The following is a 20,176-nucleotide window of genomic DNA, read 5'->3' as shown; positions in this document are numbered from 1 at the left end:
ATTCAGTGAGCATAATAGAGCTAGAAACATAAGCAACACAATGAGAAACAAAGTTTAATAGTATTACCTACTTCAGCTCGTTGCACTCACGAGCAAAGTGGCCCAACTTTTGGCAATGGAAACACCTCATTTTGGTCCTGTCTTTCTTTTTGCCATGACACTTGCCACCTTTATGATGATCAATTTTGTTCTTTTTGGGTCCTCTTTCAGTCTCCTTTCCCTTCTTGCCCTTATTGCAGCTGTGCTTACGTTTGGAGCTTGAAGCTCCCAGTGCACCATTTTCAGCCACATATGCAAGACTAGGAGCCCTTGCTGCTCCAAGTCGTTTATTTTCTAGCTCAATGTGGCGGGCAATATCAGCAAAGGTCTTTATGCTATCATTATGGGTTAGATTTATCTTTATATATTCCCAATTATCGGAAAGAGATCGGATTAAAGCTTGTACTTTTTGCTCATCCATGAGTATATGACCATCTGATTTTAACTCCCTAATCATATTAGCCATCTCTCTTAGATGTTGTTTAATTGTATGATTGGGACATTTTTTGTATGTGTCAAACTTTATAGTCAGCTGTTGGAGTTTGGTCATGGTGGTTTTCCCAAATTTATCTTTCAAATATACCCACATTTCATGAATAGTTAGGAATTGCTCACATTCACAGATGAGATCATCAATCATGGAGCTTATTAAAATTCCACGAGCTAAAGTATCCTTTTGTTTCCATGCTTGATAAGTCTCCATATATATCTCTTATATGTTGAGCGCTATTCCCTTTACCAGGATCATCCATTTTCTGATAATTGGATTTAACTACTTGCTGTTCCTCAAAAACATATTGGATCTTACGGTGCCATATATTGTAGTTATCACCATCTAGTTTTTCACCTTTATTCAGATCAGCTATTATAATTTTTGATGCCATAGTCTACCAAGTAAAAAAAGACATTAATCAATGATAATTTTACATAAGTACAAATTTGAAGGTTCACTATGTTTCCAACATCATTTGTAAAACAAATATTCCATCATCATGTATTTAATTGCATTGCACAAAGAACAATTCTCAAATGAGAGTTTCAATCATAATGCTATTTTAGCTCCCACTTAAAATGATATTTCCATATAACCAACATTAATTAATTGCACAGAATATTTAATTACAAAAATACCAAATAGGACAAATCATATATAGCATACACATCAAACTACATGTGTTCACAAGTAATACAAATTTCGTCCTACTTCATACATAAGTTCTATGAAATGCACAAATAATATGTGTACATTAATCTCCACCTTTAAAACTTTAAGACATTGGTATTTTTCTATTGATTAAATTGCTTGCAAGTTCAGGTCCATTTTTTCTATCCAAGGGTATAGGCCAATGTAACCTTTTGTACTTCGAGGATTTGAACAAATGGAGAATGTTGCAGCACGCTTTGCAGCATTTTGCACATTTAACTCCAAATCAAGTTTCCACTTGTAGCACAAAATTCGTTTCACAACTTTGTACTCCTTTTCAAGGAACTCCAATTATGTCCAAATAACGTTAACCATTGTAGCCCAACGGGCCGGTAAGGACCTACGCAACTCTTCAACCTTTTCTTCTTCTAATGGAATAAAACCAGCTATCTCAACGTTCATTATTAATTTATCTACTACTTTAAAGTGTTATCTAATGGTGTGATTTGGGTCCATTTCATAATACATTAAGGGCTCGTTTGGTTCGCAGGAAAAGGAGGGGGGAAAGTGTGGTCCACGGAAAAGTAATGAAATGCCTCTTGTTTGGTTGGAGTTTTCAAAGAAGAGAGATGGAAAAGTTGTATTCCCATGGAAATATGATTCCCACATTTCATGTTAAAGTCTTTCCCATAAGAAACATGGAAAAGTTACTTTCCCATGAGGTGGGAATCACTCCTTTTTTATTTTTTTCCAAAAAGATCCTTCAACATTAAAGAAGCATTAAAGAGGCATTAAAGACCTAATTTTTATTAAGGACATAATAGGAATTATACATAACTTTACTAGGAAAGTGGATGGTCAACCAAACATAAGCACTTTGGAAATTTGTCACTTTCCCATGGTTAACCAAACATGCCAAAAGTACTTTCATAGGTATCCTCTTCTTAGGAATCTGATTCCCAGGATTCATATTCCTAGGAGGGAAAATACTTCCCGCGAACCAAATGAGCCCCAAGGTGTAGTGTAATTCCTCAAACTCATAGGGCAACGTCCTTCTATTATACTCGGCGGCAACCCTTAAAGCATTTTCAGCTTTTGCTTTCTTAGCTATAGCCATTTCCAATTCCGCTTTCTGGGTTTCAGCTCTCTTGCCTATTTTTTCTTTTTTATTATACGGTGAAGACACCATCTGCCCCACATAACAAAATACTAATCATTATGCAGAAGCAATTGAGAAAAATTCAACTACTAAGAAAATATAATTTAAGTAATTGATATGAAATAGCATTAAATTTAAAAATTTCCAGAATTGGAATCACTATTTTTTGATTAATATATAATTTATTACAATTTTTTGAAAAAAAATGAAAAATAATGCCCCTTCATATGTTTTCGGAGGATATAAAGTCCTAACCGTAAGTTGTTTCTCCCACTGCACTTCAAACCCCCTAGAACATGAAGCCCAGAAGCCACTAGAAATTTTCAGAATTTTTAATTTCCAAAAAATAATTTTTCTTTCATTTTCTTCTCATTCCGAAACAAAAATAATAATAATTTATTTTATGTTCAGAAAAATAAAATAAATGACAGAAAAATTCAGTAAATTGAGTTGGCGTGGTCAAAATTTGATTTTGATGTCTCTATGATGGAGAGTGAATAGTAAAATAGTCAAAGTTATTGTTCATCATCTTGTTCCTTGAGCCAACAAAATTTCAAGAACTCTAAAAACTTTCAAACCTCATAACTCTCTTAATGCACAGAAAGCTTGTAAAAGGATCTATCCAATGACACCAAAATCATGTGTATAAGTTTTCAAAGTTTCGGATCCCATAACTAGAATTTGAGTTTTCTCTCCCCACAGTGAGAGTCGGGTCTTGAAACTTTTACTATAGCTTCTCCTATATGTTGGCTACATCCATATAAATTTTCAGATCAAAATAACGTGTATACGGAAAGTTATCAATTTTTATCTAAAACTCTAGTTTATATGGATTATTCTAAAAAAAGTGACCAAACTATTATTTTAATTCACAAATATGCTTGAACTCAACCCTAAATGCTCTGATACCAATGTTGGAAAATTTATCATAATTAAAACGGATCGAAAACAAACTTACTTGTAGTAGATCGGGTTGTATCACTAGCCGTAAGCATAATTCTTGAATTGAAAAACGCTTGTTGATTACAACTCAAGAGCCTCTTTTGCCAGAAAAAAAATGGAGAAAGATCATTCTTCTTCTAATTTTTTCTTTGTACGTTGTTCTCCTTTCTCTCTTATTATTTTTCTGTTTTGCAACTGCTCATATATATATATATAGAGGCAGAAATTAACTGCCTTTGGTAGTTATGAGATATCCAATAGGTGTCATTGAAAAGTTGTTTCCCTTCAAATAAAATGGATTGGGACAACCCATCATGGAAGGATTGCCCGACTCCAAAAACCAATAAATTTCAAAACTAGTATTGCAGTAGGTTGCATGTATCTTTATAAACCACAATTCTGGCTGGACATTAGGTCTATTTTCTGCTGAGTTTTTTTTTCCCCAGAGACAAAATAGGGCAAAGCCCAATCAAATTTATTTACTCAAACATCGGTCAGCTTAGGCTAACCAAAGTCAAATATGATTGCAACTAAAAGGTTAACAAGAACTTTTGAACAACATTGAGATGCATCTAGCTAGAACAATTTTAAGATGCTTGTCACAAACAAAGACAACATTCATCATAATCAATGGTTCGCAATTCTCATAAAAACTGACTAGAACCGAAGTACTTCCTTGAGAGAAGCTTTTTGATATGTTTATCGAACACAAGGAAATGATGATAAACCCAATTTAACTTGGAACGGACCTAAGTTTCCTTTGTTTCATCTTTTTCTATTCTGCCCTCTATGATCCAACCCCCGGCCCCAAAGATGCTTCCCGGTCCCCCTCTCTTTTTGTTCCAAAGGAACCCTTTCTTTTGGGTCTCCTATTGAAAGATCCCACATCAGCTAGACTCATTTCAAAGCCTGGGCATATGAGGCGGGTGTCTCCAAATCCTGCTGATGCATTTTGGATGGAAAACAAAACCAGAGAGGGGTCTGACCGGCGCGTGCGGGCCCTAAAATCGGACAATATCTGACAGGGGAGCCCCGTGTTCCTCTCTCATGTAGCTCCCATGTGGGCACTGGGTGCCTCACGTGCCTAGCGCAGATAGAGGCGTGACATTTGGTATCAGAGCCGGAGATGACTCTAGTTCGAGGGTGGGTGAATGAAAGATCCAATATCGGCTAGATTCGTTTTAGAGTCTGGGCATATGAGGCGGACGTCTCCAAATCCTGCAGACTCGTTTTGGGTGGAAAACAAAATCGGAGAGGGATCTGAGCGGCACGTACGTACGCGTGCGGGCCTCGAAACCGGACAATACCTGGCAGGAGAGCCTCGTGTTCCTTCCTCATGTGGCCCCCACGTAGGCACTTGGTGCCTCACGTGCCCCACGCAGGCGGGGCGTGAAATTAGTGTAAGGCCTAATAATCTCATATTGGAAAGACTCGGTCCGGAGCCTGAGCATATGAGGCGGGTGTCTCTTAATCCTGCAGACGTATTTTGGATAGAAAATAAAATCGGGGAGGGGTCTGAGCAGCGCGCGCGCACGCATGTGGGCCCCGAAACCGAACAATATCTAGTAGGAGAGCTCTATATTCCCTCCTCATGTGGCTCCCATGTGGGCATTGGGTGCCTCACATATCCCGCGTAGGCGGGGGTGTGACACCCATGACCTACAATAATCTCTCCATATATATCAACCACCCTCACCATCTGGTGGCTGGGGCCTCTCTTAGCTTTGATCTAGTGTTTGACTGGTAATAGCCCGTGCAGTAGTCTCCCTTTAAACAACCACCCTCTCCGACTCTACTCATTACTATTGTCCTTAGTTTCCCACCGTCTGAAGAACTCGAAGAAATTGTCCACGTAAATTCCTTCCCGGAACTATTCACATACTCGAATGTTTTAAGACCCCACCCCCAATCACTACCTCATTACTCCTTCCCTCCTCTGCAAGTAATCTCTCTTCCTCTCTCGTCCTCCTCCCTCTCAAACACTTCCACCCTGCCTTACCACAAGAATCAAAAAGCAAAAGAAACAAGAAAGAATGCCAAAACTCTATCTTCTGTTCTTTCTCTCCCTCTCTTTCCTCCCTTTCATCTCCTCTTCAGATGACTACAAATCCTTCGTGTACGCCGGCTGCTCGCAGACCAAGTACACCCCTGGCTCGCCATACCAGTTGAGTGTAGAGTCCCTCCTCACCTCCTTGTCCAAAGCCGCCGAGTCCTCCACCTACGCCAACTTCACCTCCTCCTCCGCCGAGCCGGCCTACGGCCTCTTCCAGTGCCGCGCCGACCTCCCCATCTCCAACTGCGACTCCTGCATCCACTCCGCCCTCTCCCAGCTCTCCGCCCTCTGCCCCGGCGCCACCGGCGCCGCCGTCCAGCTCCGCTCCTGCTTCCTCCGCTACGACAAGGAGTCCTTCCTCGGCAAGCCCGACGATACTCTCCTCTACAAGCGCTGCGGTGGCGCCGCCGCTGGGGGGTACGCTTCCGACGTCTTTGGCTTGCGCGACGCCGCCCTCGGCTCACTCACGGCGGCGCCGCCCACCGGTGGGTCGTACCGGGTCGGCGGCGCAGGCTACGTGCAGGCCATGGCACAGTGCGTCGGCGACCTCAGCCCCAAGGAGTGCACCGACTGCGTGGAATCAGCGGTGGCGCAGGTCAAGGCCGTATGCGGGTTCGCCGTTGGCGCTGACGTGTACCTCGGCAAGTGCTACCTGCAGTACTGGTCCAATGGCGTTTACCCCTCTCGACACAATCACGGTAAGCGACGTTTCGATCACCGGCCGTGGTCGCACCCCCTTCTTTCCTCCTATATCTTTTGGGTTGTGTGTGGATTTAAATTAAGGATTTCGTCTTGCTAGGATAATTAACAACTAACAAACTAATGATTAAGGCTTGTTTATTAGGTGTGTATGGTTCGACATTTGATCTTATCCTTAGTTTTGGTATTTAGTTTAAGTTTTTTTTAATGTGGTCAAGATGGGTTTCGTGAATAATTTCTGGCTCTCCTTTGGAGGGATAGTTCTCATTAGAAATCCAATTGGTAAAAGAATTATGAGCTTTTAAAGGGTGGGACGATGACTGTGAATCAGGGAATATTTCTTCTCTATAATTAGGATAACGTAGAGGATTTTTTTTAGGTTGAAGAAGCTGGACAAGCACCATATTTTATTTGATTTAGAAGTAAACTTAAATTAAACTAATTGACTCTCTGCTTGTATCACGCTATATTTTGTAAGGTTGTTCTGTCTAGATCCTGTTGAATATAATAAATCATGACGCCTAATGGTTTGAGTTGTTTAGACATAACACTCTTTGATGATCTTTCTATGATGTTATAGTTTTTATAATTTTATAGCGACCTTGTTAATATAGTTCCTCTAATCTTAATGTGAGTCCTTATCTACAATCTGATCAATCAGCTAAATGAGTTTATTAGTTGAACCTAGTAGCTTAGACCTTGAGAGGAAAGGAGAAAGAGAAAGAAAATGACTTGGTTTGAGTTCCATCAGTGTGAGAAACTGTTTTGATTCAGCACTAAAATAAGATGAAATCCTGCTATTTATTTACTCTAGCTAGTTGTATGATGCATTAACCCCACATGCACATAACCTAGCCTCGAAAAGTCTTATAGTTTTTAAATTTTCTTTTTGGCAACTTTTACTAAATTCCATTTCTATTGAAAAAATGTTTTTAGTGGGCTCGGGTCGTATCTTTCGCATGAAAGAATGATTAATTCTCTTTCGCAGCATTAACTATTGGATCATGCTCCGCATAGATATTAAAGCGAGACAAACATTTTTTTTTCTACTCGTACAAATTTCGAAGTGGCCATTGCATGATTCAACATTTGATGTCATAAGAATAAGATGGATCAATCTTTCAAAAAATACAATCTGAATCTGGTTTTAAGTATCTTAAACATATATAAGAGGAATCACTTGTAGATTCAAACTTTTAATTGCTCGGTCTAAAAATATACTACCTTTTTAAGCATTCTCTCTCTCTAAGTTCACAGTACAACTTGATCCGGCAAAATCTAAAATTTTGGCCAGTGGATCACAAGAATTGGCTGCTATTAACTCTTGTAATCAAGATCTAAGGAGCCCTAATAGAAGGCAGAGTACCGAGCACAACCAAAGGAAGGCCATACATTGGATGGGTGGCTAAGAAATCTTCTGAATCTGCTGACCACTTCTCTCTCTTTCTAACTCCCTCTGCCTTCAATTAACTCAAATTGTGAAAGCCCTAATACTGACAAGGCTTGGCATTAAATAAATTGGACGAATATGCGACACGATTTGGTGGCCAACATGCCGTTCCACGCTCCCACTAACTTTTCTTACTGGAAAACCCTCACCCTCACTCATGAGTTTCTTTTCTTTTCTTTTTTTTTATTTCACCAAAAAAAAAGAGGACGCCTTTATAACCTTTTTGGCCTCTTTCTTTTTGCCTGCCATAAGTTGCAAACATGGCACTTGATTCAGGTAATCTCATTGATTTCAATCTCCATAGGACCAAAAATTAATGGCAGTAATTTATTTAATGCTTGGGAATCTGGCCTCCATTATTGCATCTTTTCCTCCAACTTTTAAAATTAGAAAAAGTGCCTTTAGGTTGCCAAAAGTTTCATCTCTGAAAAAAAATCACAGAATTTCTCAATATGAGAGAGCCATTCCAAGTAGTATAGATCCCGAATTACTCAAATCCTTCTTAGAAAAAGGTGGCTTAACTAACGAAAGAAAGGAAGCTAGGCGGCCAGCAGAATTTGGCGACTATTTTTTTAAAAATAAATCAAATGAATTAAACTATTCAAATATAAATATATTTATAGAAATTAAAAAATAAAATAGTTAATCATTGAATTAGAATATTTATTGGGGAATCTCATAATGTAGGTCTAATATATCTTGTCCTGTATACCTTGTTGTAGATTTAAATATTTGAACAGTATTAGGTAATTTTACCAATTTATTTACTTTTTCTTTTTCTCTTCAGTTGACGAGACTGGAAAAACTCTGGCTATCATCATTGGGATCTTGGCTGCAGTCGCCCTCATACTTGTGTTCCTCTCCTTCATTAGACGAGCCGGAGGCAGTGGTTTATACTAATTCTTTTATTCAATTTCACTTGCACATCCTTGGAATAAAATATCATTTATTTGGATTCCTTACCCATTTCTTTCTCCTTTGTCCAACTACAGGCAAATACTAATGGACTCTGACATCGTCGGTGGCAATTGCTTTGAGAGGCCTCGTCTCAATCCTACCTTTTTTTTTTCTTTCTTTCTTTCCTTTTTCTTTACACCAATCTAGCTTTCTGGGGTTCTTTTTATAATAGTTCCTCAAAGAAGAGCGAAGCCTTTCAGAAGGGGGAGTGGGGTGGATGAGGAGAGAATGTTTTCCTTGAAGTAGGTGAGAAAGTAGCCAAAACGGAGAAGATTCCAAACTCCCACCAAGAAGGGATGCCATGTATGAATAAACTGCATATAGTTGTTCCTTCTAATTATTCGCTCATGGCTATAGATGGCTCTCTTCTAGGTCTTATGATGTGTCCATTATGCTCTTGTCTCTTGGGTGGGTGGTTTGTGGAAGGGTGCAAGGGTTGGTGACTTGAATTGATGTGCATGAGTGTTGTTTTAAATTATAAAAAAAATATGTTTGTTCTTTGTCAATTTAATTGATTGTAGTCCATTCGTTCGCCAACTCAATTTTTTTGATTGTTGTTGGAATTCAGAAAACTATTAAAAACAATGGCTAAATGGCATCATGATAGCTTCCTTGTCCTGTTGGGTATGCTTTATTACCTAGAAATTAACTTAATTAATTAGTTGTCTGATATCATAATTTCTTTACTAAATCAAAATTATGGAAGCTTCATCAGTCGTGTGATTGTTGACATCTGGAGCTATATATTGAGTGGGCACAAAGATAGAACAGTTTACGTTGGTATTGTTGCGGGGACGGACGCTTTGGCCGGAGCCTCACGCAACAGTTAGCCCACATTAAGCTAGCAGAGAAAGAGGACTGCGTTCCTCCCGAGGTATTGTCCGCTTTGGGCGCTCCGGCCCGCGCGTCCAGCGCAGACGGGGGGAGACTGGTGCCCTCACGGTTTTGTCCCACAAAAGGGCCCTCGAGAGGAAAGGATTTCCACCCCCCATTTAAGGCACAGAACCTTTCCGCTACTAGCCGATGTGGGACTAAATTCGGGTGCACCCCCCCACAACATAGCCCCCCTAGCGGGAAGGTTCCTGTGGCGCCTCCCAGTCCTAGGGGGTAGTCTGCGGCAAGGGGCGTGGCCCTTCCTCTAGCGCCAATCTGTTGCGGGGACGGACGCTTTGGCCGGAGCCTCACGCAACAGTTAGCCCACATTAAGCTAGCAGAGAAAGAGGACTGCGTTCCTCCCGAGGTATTGTCCGCTTTGGGCGCTCCGGCCCGCGCGTCCAGCGCAGACGGGGGGAGACTGGTGCCCTCACGGTTTTGTCCCACAAAAGGGCCCTCGAGAGGAAAGGATTTCCACCCCCCATTTAAGGCACAGAACCTTTCCGCTACTAGCCGATGTGGGACTAAATTCGGGTGCACCCCCCCCACAACAGGTATCATAATTGAATTGCACCTTAGGAATTGATCTCCAGTTCAAGGTACCTGGGGATTGGAATGTGCCCTTAATCAAATAATAATTTTACAATTTGACAGCAGTATTATTTAGGTAGTGATGCATCGCATTGGATGCACCGTGTGCCTGCTCAACAGGAAAGCAATTTTAGCCTTCTATCATGCGAAAAACATCTCTTTGTAGGAAGAGGAACAAAGAAGCAATATATTGCATAACTCTTCATTTATATTAATATGCCCTAGCTTAGCTAATTGATTTATTGTTTACTAACTAATAAATTGTTTCTAAAAGCTTAAGTTGTTACAAAAAGAATTAACAATGCATGTTAGGCCTTAGCAGTACTCCATGCTGTCCCAACTACACACAGAGAGACCACAATAACTGAATTGAGTCAAGATAACAGGCACAATGATTAAAATAAGTCATGATAATAACATATTTAATTAAACAAATAATTAGTATGCAAAAAATTTGAAGTCATTATTTTGAACAAATCTAAGCTCAGTTGCCATTGGCTAGCCAATAAACTCCCAAAGCTTAAGCTAATAAAGAAGAATTAGTCATTTGTAATCACATTTTAGTTGACACTATTTGGCAACCATAACTTGGAGTTCATTGTTTAATTTACCATGATATATTACTAATGTCCTCATTTGTTTTAATTTTGGTATTGCATTCATGTACTAAAGGTGATATACATATAAGGAATGGCCCAAATGGATTCGAATGGGAGTATATTATAGTTTATGCACTAACAAAGTTAAGCTTTTAATTAAGCATTTCCTCCAAAGGTGGATCTCAATCTACTAGTCAGTTTGCATCAAGGAGTAGAAAAGATAAAGTGAACCAAAAGCATATCTTTAGTTGATGATAGCTGGGCCTACATCTAACCTACCTTTTATCACTGTATATTCTACCTCCATCATTCCATCCTTGCCACCAATGCAACCCCCTCTCCACTTTGTCCCCTATCAAGAAAAAGACATTAACTCAGGTGAAGGATGTATAATTTACCTTTCCTAAGGACCTTGTTTTTTAACTCACCATATTACAACGTAACCCTTCATTGTATAATGTAACTTGAGGATCCTATTATACTACTGCAGCACGGCTTGGAGACCGAGTAGCTATCTATAATACTATGTAGTAGTGCAGCATGGCATGGAGACTATGTAGCTAGCCACAATATCAAGAGTTAATATGGTGGAAATTTGTAAGAACTATGAGAAAATGTGTTTACTTCCATATCAGCTATGTACATGATAGATCTTGAATATTTATATAGGACTAAAAAATCTTAATAATATTATCTGATAGCTTTTTTAGGTAAGATCCTGACTTGTTACTAATGATATCTGAGCGAACTTGAACCATAGCCTATGTAAATTAGGGAACACTGCAAGTTTGCAACGTGGATCCGTTAGGATCAATCATGGACTGATGATGATATTAGTGCTTGGATTTGGAATCTCAGCCTAGCAAAGATACTAGAAGATAAATGGATGGAGTATGTTAGAACTATGTAGACATGTTTTTAGTTTTACAATCGACTATGTATTGGATAGATTTTAGGTGTTTAAATCGAATTTAGAAAACTAAATTATACTTTTGGATTTTTTTTTAAAATTTATGTCCTATGTGGCTACGACATTACACTATTTTGATAAATGGATTGATTTCTTTTTTGGTTTAAAGTTGTTACGAGGTGACCCAACCTATCCCACCAGCGATGCCCGTAGACACCAAGCAGCAACTCTGAGGGGATGTTCTAATCAATGTCCTGGAAGATGGAACATACGAACCCTAAAGGAATTGGGCCCACCAAAGCTCAAAGAGTCCAAGTGACCAACCACCACCCTTGGAAGATTGTGATTGACCTTATCAATTCTGCTATTTTCGATGAAACCAAGGCCCCGATTGGACATCACGGCCCGTTGTTTGCTTTTGTGCATATATAACAAATCAAAACTAACGGCGAGAAGGTCAAGTCTGCAAGTTTGCTCAACATAAAGATTTGAGACTTTTTTATTTTTTTAAGGCTTCAAGAATGATATTTGACTTTTTAGTTGAAAGGGAGGAAAGCTGGTATGCTCTCAATGAATGCATGTGCATGGTATGCAGCACACCACTCAAGTGACTTAGAGGCTTCAACATAAGTTTTTGGATCAGTTGAAGATGATCAAAATAGACAAAGCAAAGGCACGGTAAGAGAAAGACAATCTTTTATAATTCAGAAAGACTGAGATGTCATAAAGCTTACCTAATTCTGCACAGCGTGTTGGCTGTTGAATAAGTGGTTAAGAGTGAGGAGTAGAGGATGCCAAGCTGCAATGATAAGTAATCACCAGTCATAATAGAACATGGGGCGCTGCTAATGTCATGTGTGGAGGGCGTATTTGCAGCATTGAGATATTCAAATATAAGTAATCACCAGTCATAATAGAACATGGGGAGAAGATAGTATCGCAAAACTGAGATGAAGGAATACTCAATGCAGGAGAAGTAATATGTAGAAATGGAAAAATGAACTCATGAAAAACAACATCCCGAAAAATGAACACATTCTTGGATTAAATGTCATAAAGCTTGTAAACTTTTATGCCATGAGGATATCTAATAAAAATACATTGTCTAGCTCTAGGATCAAATTTTGACCTATGGCTTTTTAGGATAGAAACATAGTACACAAGCAACCAAACACTCTTAAGTGAGTGTAAGAAGGTTTTGAAGAAAACATGACTTCATAAAGAGATCGATCAAAAAGTTTTGGAGTTGGTATTTTGTTGATGAGATAGATTGCTGTTCGAACACAATCTCCCCAAAAAAATGAAAAGAGATTGGCTTGAAACCTTGATACTCTAGCAACTGTGAGGATCCGTGCGGGCGTGTGTTTAGTCCAACATCGGTTATTCGTTGGGTAGATCTTGGGTATTTATATAGGATCAAGAAACCCAAATAATACCTTCCAGCTAGCCATTTTGGATGAGATTTTGGGTTGTTACAAATGGTATCAGAGTGGACCCGGCCCATAACCTATGTGGACTAGGGGACACTGCAGCACAGAACCATTGGGGCTGACCACGGGCCAATCGTGGTGTTTGTGATTAGATTTGAATAGATTTGAACCCTTCGCCTGACGAGGACGTCAGGGCTTGAACAGAGGAAGTATGTGAGGACCCGTGCGGGCGTGTGTTTAGTCCCACATCGGTTATTCGCTGGGTAGATCTTGGGTACTTATATAGGGTCGAGGAACCCAAATAATAACTTCCGGCTAGCCATTTTGGATGAGGTCCTGGGTTGTTATAAATGGTATCAGAGCGGATCCGGCCCATAACTTATGTGGACTAGGGGACACTGCAGCACGGATCCATTGGGGTTGACTATGGACCGATCGTGGTATTTGTGATTAGATTTGAATGGATTTGAACCCTTAGCCTGATGAGGACATCAGGGCTTGAGCCGGAGGAGTATGTGAGGACCCGTGCGGGCGTGTATTTAGTCCCACATCGGTTATTCGCTGAGTAGATCTTGGATATTTATACAGAATCAAGGAACCCAAATAATACCTTCCGGCTAGCCATTTTGGGTGAGGTCCTGGGTTATTACAACAACATTGAGGATATGTTGATGCTTTCTTTCTACTACCCTATTTTGTCGAGAAGAATCAACACAACTAAGTTGGTGAATAATTCTCTTTGACCCATAGAAATCTGCCATGTTGAACTCCTGACCATTATCTGATCTAATAATTCTTACCTTGGCATAAAGTTGAACTTCAATTAAAGCACAAAAGGACCGAATTATATCATGAGTTTGTGATTTAGCATGCATAAGGTAAACCCAAGTGGTTCTACTGTAATCATCTACAATGCTAAGAAAGTATTTAGAGCCATCAAGTGAAGGTGTGGAAAAAGGTCCCCATATGTCACAGTGAATTAACTCAAAAACAGAATTTGAAATATGAGCAGTGTGAGAAAAGCTTAATCTTTGCTATTTAGCAAGAGGGCAAATGCCACAATAATTGTTCAGACCAATATGTATCTCGAGTACAGATTTGTTTAACAAACTAAGTCTAGGAAAAGACAAATGTCCTAGTCTACGGTGCCAAAGATCAAAGTCATCGCAGTTATCAATCAAATGTGTAGAAGAACACAATGAAGAATTTGTAGCATCGAGCACTCAACGGATAAGCAAAATTACCTAAAAAAGCATGGGCAGATGGCGATCGAGCACTGCTGGCTGTCAATCATAGATTTCCGACTTGGTTCACTGATAGCTATGGCACATTCTATGTATTAGCATTCGACCCATGAGAATGCAGCTGAGGGTGTAATACTGAAAGAATTCTTTGACATTGATCTGGGGTGATAGTGAGCTTAGAGAAATCATATAAGAAATTTGGTCTTGTAGTGTTAGAGACTTGATTCGTTGCAGGGGCCCTCCTTTGCCTTTTGTAAAGTTGAAACCAAGTGGAAAACCATGAAGCCTATAGCACCTATTTTTTGTATTACCTGATTTCCCACAATGACTACATATAGGCCTATCTTTCTTGCAAATTAGGGTCCTGTCCATAACGGGATGAATGAGCGAGCGTACTATGGGTTTTGAATTGAATGAAGATTGGTTGTAAACTGACTGATCATAGGCAGACTTACTAGCAAAAGTAACAACCTCAAGACCTTGAATCATGGCAGTTACCTCACGCTGCCTGTCTTCTTGAAGTATAAGAACAAATACCTTATTAACGGGTAGTAAATGATCCATGAGTAGGATCTGTCCACGAACATTTGAGTAGGAGTCATCCAATCCCATCAAGAATTGAATAACTTGTTCTTCAGATTGGTACTCGTTCTGCTGCCGAGGTCTGAAGTTACCCAGTTCTTTCCAAAGTCCCTTCAAACGAGTGAAGTAAGAAATTACAAAGCCATGATTCTGAGAGAGATGAAAGAGTCTTTTGTAATTGATAAATTCTTGGACCATTGCTTTGGCTGAATCTTTCTTTCAGATCAAGCCAAATTTCTCTCGCAGCCTCCATATAGATCACGCTAGCACTTATCTCTTTTTGGATGGAATTCAAGATCCATGCAGGGACCACCATGTTGCATCTTCTCTAAGCCGCATGGTGTGGATTGTTCGGTAGGGGTTGAGGGATGCTTCCATTAATGAACTCTTCCTTGTTCTTAACACTCAAGGCCATGATTATTGATCTGCTCCAAGTTGAATAATTTTCTTCATTCAAGATTAAAGAAACGAGCTGCAAACTTGTGCTATCACCATGATTCAGGAAATAGGGGCTCATTGGATCTTTGACCATGCTCTGAACTGGTGAAGAGACTGAGTTGGCACTGGTATTAGTAGAGACAGCCATGGGAGGAAGCGATCAATACTTTGATACTATGAAGAAATCTAATGACTAAAAGAAGAGGATGAAAGGGAACTCGGAAAAAATAAAGGAAACTGAAGAGAAAGCTTTAAACTTTTCTTTTGAATCAAAAGTTGCCTATGCATGCTGTGATCCTACACTATATATATAAGAGTACATCAATTAAATAACAGAAACTCCAACTAATTAACAGAAAGCAACTGAAACAACTAAAATCAGTTCAGTTTCAGTTGTGTAATCGAGTTCAGCATGTGCAGAGCTGAACTTCGATTTGTAACACTTCTCTTCCATTATTTCTTCTTCTCTCCATTCAAGTTTCTTTTCTTTTCTTTTCTCTTCCCTTCTTCCATTTTCCTTCTCTCCTCCCTTGTGTATCCAAACAGAACTACAAATCTTCTTTTATTGCGCGTTCCACACATTGGTGTTACATCTTGGGGGCTAATTCCAAAACCCGGCCTCCACCCCCATCTCCTTCTCTTCCTAGGAAGAGTCAAATATGTAAACTCCCCTTTTCTTCTTCGCCTCTATCTTCCTCTCTTATTCAAATATACGCATTTTCCATGCTAAGCATCACCATATATTAAAAAAGACATCAAACAAAGTAACAGTTTGGATTTGAATTGGAGAGGTCTCACACTCACCGCTACCGCTGTTATTCATGGATGCAATATGATATAGTGCATGGAGCTTATACAATAATCGCTGTTATGCAATACACAGGCTACATAACTATATGATTATATCTCTTCGTTTCGTGCCCAAAGCAGAAGAATCCCTAGCCTCCAGGGAAAGGCCAGATCTTGGCTCCCTAGCTGCTTTTGGCTGAGAAGCTCCCGCATGTGTACTTATATATTTGGAAGCTAAACATGGATCCTAACTGAAGAGGCTGCAAATGTCATGTTATATCGATCTTTCTGGCCAATGACGATATGCTTCTGTAGAGGCTTATGTTCCAATATTGTGTTCCTTCTATGGGCTTGTAAGCTTTATATGATATGTACTCTAACGAGTTATGTACTTTGCAATTTTATTTCGCTACTAACAAAATAAATAAATAAATAAATAAGATCGTGAGAGACCGTGCAGTGTGATAGAGTAAAAAGAAAAGGGTATTATTTTTTTTTGGCTGTAACACCCTTTACTTAATTGAATAAGAATTAATTACATACTGGGTTTCTTTGTCCGCGATGCAATGCTGGCCAAACCCATAGTTGAGTTATTGAGAGATGATATGGGGTCAAGGTGAGGATCAGAAAGATGGTATAACTAATCCTCAGCACCTAAAAAAAATGATCAAAGACATGAGCTTATGGATTTATGACTTCAGCTATGTCATTCTTCCCAAGTAACATGCTTCATTTTCTTTTTCTTTTTCTATCGTGGGAGTCATGCATATATGCTTTCCTCTGTTGCTTCTATAACAATATTGCAAATCTCTACAATCATTTCTTCTGATGCATTATCATAAAAGACATCCAATCTTGAAGGAAGGAAACAAAGTAACTTGATGCGGTTCCATTAAAATAAAATAATGTATTATTAAAAAAGAGTCCCTTCTTCGTAGCTCAATCTTTTGGAAATCACCTTCAAAACAGCTTGATGCGCTTCCATTTCTATGCCTGGGAATAATTGGTCCATTCTTTTCTTCTAGACAAAGAAAAGATAAGGAAACAAAGTAGAGAGATACTAATAAGTAATAGGGAGAATATTGGATATGTCGATCTCAGATCAGACCAACCTCCTAGACATTGGTATAAACCGAGGTGGGCAATTTCGACCCTAGTCGAGGAGCCGATCAGCCAAAGAGCCAATCGACACGTGTCAGCAAGAACTGACAGTTTTGGCAACTGACAGTTGTGGTAGCTTCGCATTTGGCGCACAATTAATTAGTGTCGTATGCTACTGATACGGAATATGTCCACGCAACAAACGTACAATTGACCACTGGCATGCATTGTATCAACTCAGGTAACAAAAAAACAGACCACTTTATATAAAGGGGTAGCCCAGAGGCCCTCAGGTAAGCATATAATATCTCACACAGTTCTCATCTAGAGAACTTTGCTCTGCTAAAATTTCTTGCTGCCACTATTGTCACGCCCCCGCCTGCGCGGGGCACGTGACGCACCCAGTGCCCTCGTGGGGGCTACATGAGGGGGGAATACGGAGCTCCCCTGCCAGATATTGTCCGGTTACGAGGCTTCACGCAAGCGTTCTTCATCCCTTCCCGGTTTTATTTTCCACCCAAAACGCGTCTACAGGATTAGGAGACAGCTTCACGCAAGTGTCCTTCATCCCTCTCCGGTTTTGTTTTCCACCCAAAACGCGTCTGCAGGATTAGGAGACACCCACCTCATATGTGCATGCTCTGAAACGAGTCTTTCCGATGTGGGACTATTGGGCCTTACAACTATTGCCTCTATATTCTAACTTAGGCATCCGTGGGTTATCCAGAAACTCTCCGATGAGCAGATTTTTTGCAGACCATCTCTGGAGGAGACTAACCTCCGACACCTCGGCCACCTCATCTAGCTTGGTTTCTTCCGACCTCAAGATCATCTGATCTGCACTTCGACCTCGGTCCAAAATTTAGTGGCAACAATAAGAAGTTCATGAAGAATAGGAAGGTTACAGGGGTCAGCCAAAAGAAGGCTTCAAAGTCTAAAATTATCATTCCCAAAACCATTATTTACTAAAATTTTTAATATAAAGAAATTCTTAAAGAACACTAAGGCTCCAAGGCAGGCCAAAAGCAAGATTTCCAAGAGGCCGTTACATATTCTATATCACAGAAGGCCTCGGGCAAAATGATTATTTCCAGAACCATTATATACTATAATAATAGAAACAACAACCTTACTCTTTAATTTTAAAACAATATTTTAGATGGAATGGCTAGAGAGGGTGTTAATATTGTCATGCCATCATATTGCTCCAGAATAATGACTAAAATACTAACTGCTGTTACATAGTATATAAAAATGTGCAACCCTTGGAAGCCCTATGAAACAGTGATAACAGCTGCTAGACATTACCTTAATCCTTGGCAAAGAATAATCCTGTGCTTGTACAATGGGTTACCCGGCCCAAGACAGTTGTTAGCAAAGATAAGTAGCACCATGGCGCTAAACCATTCCTTGAGATCAATGGAGCTGCAGTGGGTGGTGCTGGGCTATCTGGCGGCGGCGGAGGCCATCATGCTCCTCCTGCTGACCTTCCCGGGACTCGAAAGCCTCCGGGTGGGGCTTGTGACGGCAGTCCGATGCACCCTGAAGCCGCTCCTCTTGCTGGTGCCCTTATGTCTCTTCCTCCTGGTGCAGGTCTGCTGGCAGTGTGTGAGCGGGCCGCCGGGGGACTCGGAGCACGGCCGCACCCACTCCGACAACATCCGGCACGAGAAGCCTTTCGTCGAGAGCAACCTTAACGCCATCCTAATCGTCGCTGCTCTTCTCCTCTACTGGCTCCTCTTCCCCATCACCAACCTTCTGCTCCGCGTCCACCAGCTTGGCCAGCAACTCGAGACACTCAAAAAGAAAGACCGATCGTAGGGGGTTTTACTTCTCACTATTTTATATATCGTAACTCTGATGATTGTGCTGAACCTAATTAAGATTGTGACAAGAAAATAATTGAAATAATTGTGTTTATGATGTTATGAAGGCTTGTTTGTTTATGGGAGTATGCCAGAAAATAGGGTTGCAAACAAGCTGTTAAGGCAGGAATTTGCAACCAAAAAGCTTGGTTTTTATTAGCTATGATGGCATGCTTATATATACTTCATCTGAGATCATATAATGATATGATCCATATAAAAAAAATCTCTACAAATATATATATATATATATATATATATATATATATATATATATATATATATATATATATATATATATATATATATATATATATATATATATATATATATATATCCATCATATGAGATTATATAGTTGGTCATATATGTCAAATCTGATTGTATGGTTGGCCGAGGAAACAAAGGAATGATTTTCATCAAATGGGATTGTGTAGCTGCCTATATTTGCCTAATCTGGTGGTGAGAGAATCAAGATATGATTTCAATCAATTTAAGGAATGATTTCCATCACTCCCTCTTAAGTTGGCGCGTGGAGGTTTACAACGCCCAACTTTTCAACAATGAAATGGAATGCAGCTCTGCCTAAGGCTTTGGTGAAAACATCTACTAAGTGGTGAGTGGAGGAAACAAACTTGGTATGGAGTAGGCCAGATTGGATTTTCTCATGAATGAAATGACAATCCAATTTGACGTGATTCATGCATTCATAGAATAAGGGATTGGCAGGAATATAAAGAGCAGCTTTATTACCATAATACAATGTCATAGGTACAAAATAAGTGACACCCAGATCATGGAGCAAGTATTTAACTATTGCATCTTACAGGCTGTTCCCCAAACTCCGATGGATAAGGGAGAAGAAAATCGAGAGAAGAAGGAAAGGGGTCGGCTGGGTGGTCGGCCTAGGTGGCCAAGGGTCGTCGCCCGATCAACGGCCATCCCACCGCAAGGGCGGCCGCTGTGGCGATAGGCGTGAAGAAGAGACCGAGAATGGTCTTTATTTTTGGGGCCAAAACAGGGGAAGAACTCAAAGCAATTTGGCAATAGAACGAATAGGAAAAAGAAGGGGCTTACCGGCATTTGACGGAGGCTGCGGATCTCGGCTGCGGTGGCTAAGTCAGGCGGTCAAGCGGCAGCAGCGGTGGCACTTTCCGACAGCCAAAATATATCTCAAAATAGGGGAAAAAATTAAGGAAAAAGGAATAGGTGGTGATGTTTGGCCGGGGGGCACGCCGGCCACCTGGGAAGCAAGAGCAGAGGGAGGAGAGGGAGGAGAGGAAAACAGGGCTCGGAGATGATCTTAACAGG

At 40.2% G+C, this 20,176-nt stretch overlaps 1 protein-coding gene and 1 long non-coding RNA gene across 3 annotated transcripts; both read left to right on the top strand.

The window, feature by feature from the left end:
* The first annotated feature begins 4,997 nt into the window (after nucleotides 1-4,997).
* LOC103696167 (plasmodesmata-located protein 7-like) lies at nucleotides 4,998-8,945 on the top strand. Of its 2 annotated transcripts, none has more exons than XM_039120596.1 (3): nucleotides 4,998-6,035; nucleotides 8,274-8,369; nucleotides 8,479-8,945. In XM_039120596.1, the coding sequence occupies exons 1-3, from the start codon at nucleotides 5,318-5,320 to the stop codon at nucleotides 8,487-8,489; spliced, it is 825 nt and encodes a 274-aa protein (XP_038976524.1). In that variant the 5' UTR covers nucleotides 4,998-5,317; the 3' UTR covers nucleotides 8,490-8,945. The 2 variants fall into 2 exon arrangements, with proteins under 2 accessions (XP_038976524.1, XP_008775929.1); XM_008777707.4 differs by having other exon boundaries at nucleotides 8,274-8,375.
* Nucleotides 8,946-18,431: 9,486 nt separating this feature from the next.
* LOC103696171 lies at nucleotides 18,432-18,928 on the top strand. Its single transcript, XR_005509189.1, has 2 exons — nucleotides 18,432-18,512; nucleotides 18,594-18,928. It is a non-coding gene; the product is annotated as an uncharacterized LOC103696171 (long non-coding RNA).
* Nucleotides 18,929-20,176: the final 1,248 nt, after the last annotated feature.

Source organism: Phoenix dactylifera, unplaced genomic scaffold (assembly GCF_009389715.1).
Source record: "Phoenix dactylifera cultivar Barhee BC4 unplaced genomic scaffold, palm_55x_up_171113_PBpolish2nd_filt_p 000834F, whole genome shotgun sequence".
Classification (NCBI taxonomy): domain Eukaryota; kingdom Viridiplantae; phylum Streptophyta; class Magnoliopsida; order Arecales; family Arecaceae; genus Phoenix; species Phoenix dactylifera.
The sequence above is the reverse complement of the archived record's forward strand: the minus strand, read 5'-3'. Positions and strand labels throughout refer to the sequence as shown.